At 30.7% G+C, this 717-nt stretch overlaps 1 protein-coding gene across 1 annotated transcript in view; it reads left to right on the top strand.

The window, feature by feature from the left end:
• Positions 1–717, top strand: part of LOC105547387 (arf-GAP with GTPase, ANK repeat and PH domain-containing protein 5-like) — a 51,811-nt gene that overhangs the window by 5,920 nt on the left and 45,174 nt on the right. Inside the window, exon 4 of the mRNA XM_011990976.1 lies at positions 420–454. Within this exon, the coding sequence (XP_011846366.1) occupies positions 420–454 (35 nt within the window). The remainder of the gene's footprint in view (positions 1–419; positions 455–717) is intronic.

Here is a 717-nt window from a genome sequence, read left to right as displayed (position 1 = left end):
CAGGAAGTAGTTCTTAGAGCTGTTAGCTCTTAGCTTCTGATAATTAAAGTAAGCTATGTGTAAATGCAGAATGAGAGAATACTAATGGATCATGGATTATATATGCAACAGTTAAACTTTTTTATTAGTTAAGATTTTCATCTGGCCTAAATTTTTTGCCCTTTTCTTTTGTACATGAGGATTCCTTCACTTGTATGTAATAGAAACAAAAGGTAAAGTAGATGAAAAGCTAAGTTTTTAGATTTGACTTTATGACATTAATCGTGCCAGATAATTTAAATTACAAATTATTGAAAATAGTTTTTTTAAACGGAATTTTGTCTCATTTTACATAGGAGTAATCACTAAGATGTTAATAACTACTTTTATTTTATGGTATTTGTATCAGAAGTGACCAGTTTGGTTTTTTTTATTCTTAGTTGTAGAAATAAGAAGAAGCAGTTGTACAAACCATGTAAGTAAACAGTCAAATAGTTAAGAAATGGATAGTTTGACATAAAAGTTGTCTCTCTTGATTTCTTTACATTACAATGTGGACCCAGTGGTGGTAGCGTGGACCTCTTTTTGTGGATTTTGTAAATCTCTTCTCTTTTCCTAAGTATTAAATTTATCCAGAAAAGTCTTTAGTGTGTCCACCTTTTAAGGATGTCTGATATTTAAGTTACATTTCAATAGTCTGGTTGTGGTAAAAAGATCTGCCTTAAGGCTGGGCATGGT

This window comes from Mandrillus leucophaeus, unplaced genomic scaffold, assembly GCF_000951045.1.
Source record: "Mandrillus leucophaeus isolate KB7577 unplaced genomic scaffold, Mleu.le_1.0 Scaffold388, whole genome shotgun sequence".
Lineage (NCBI taxonomy): Eukaryota > Metazoa > Chordata > Mammalia > Primates > Cercopithecidae > Mandrillus > Mandrillus leucophaeus.
Note: the sequence above shows the minus strand (reverse complement) of the source record. Positions and strands in the feature narration are given on the sequence as shown.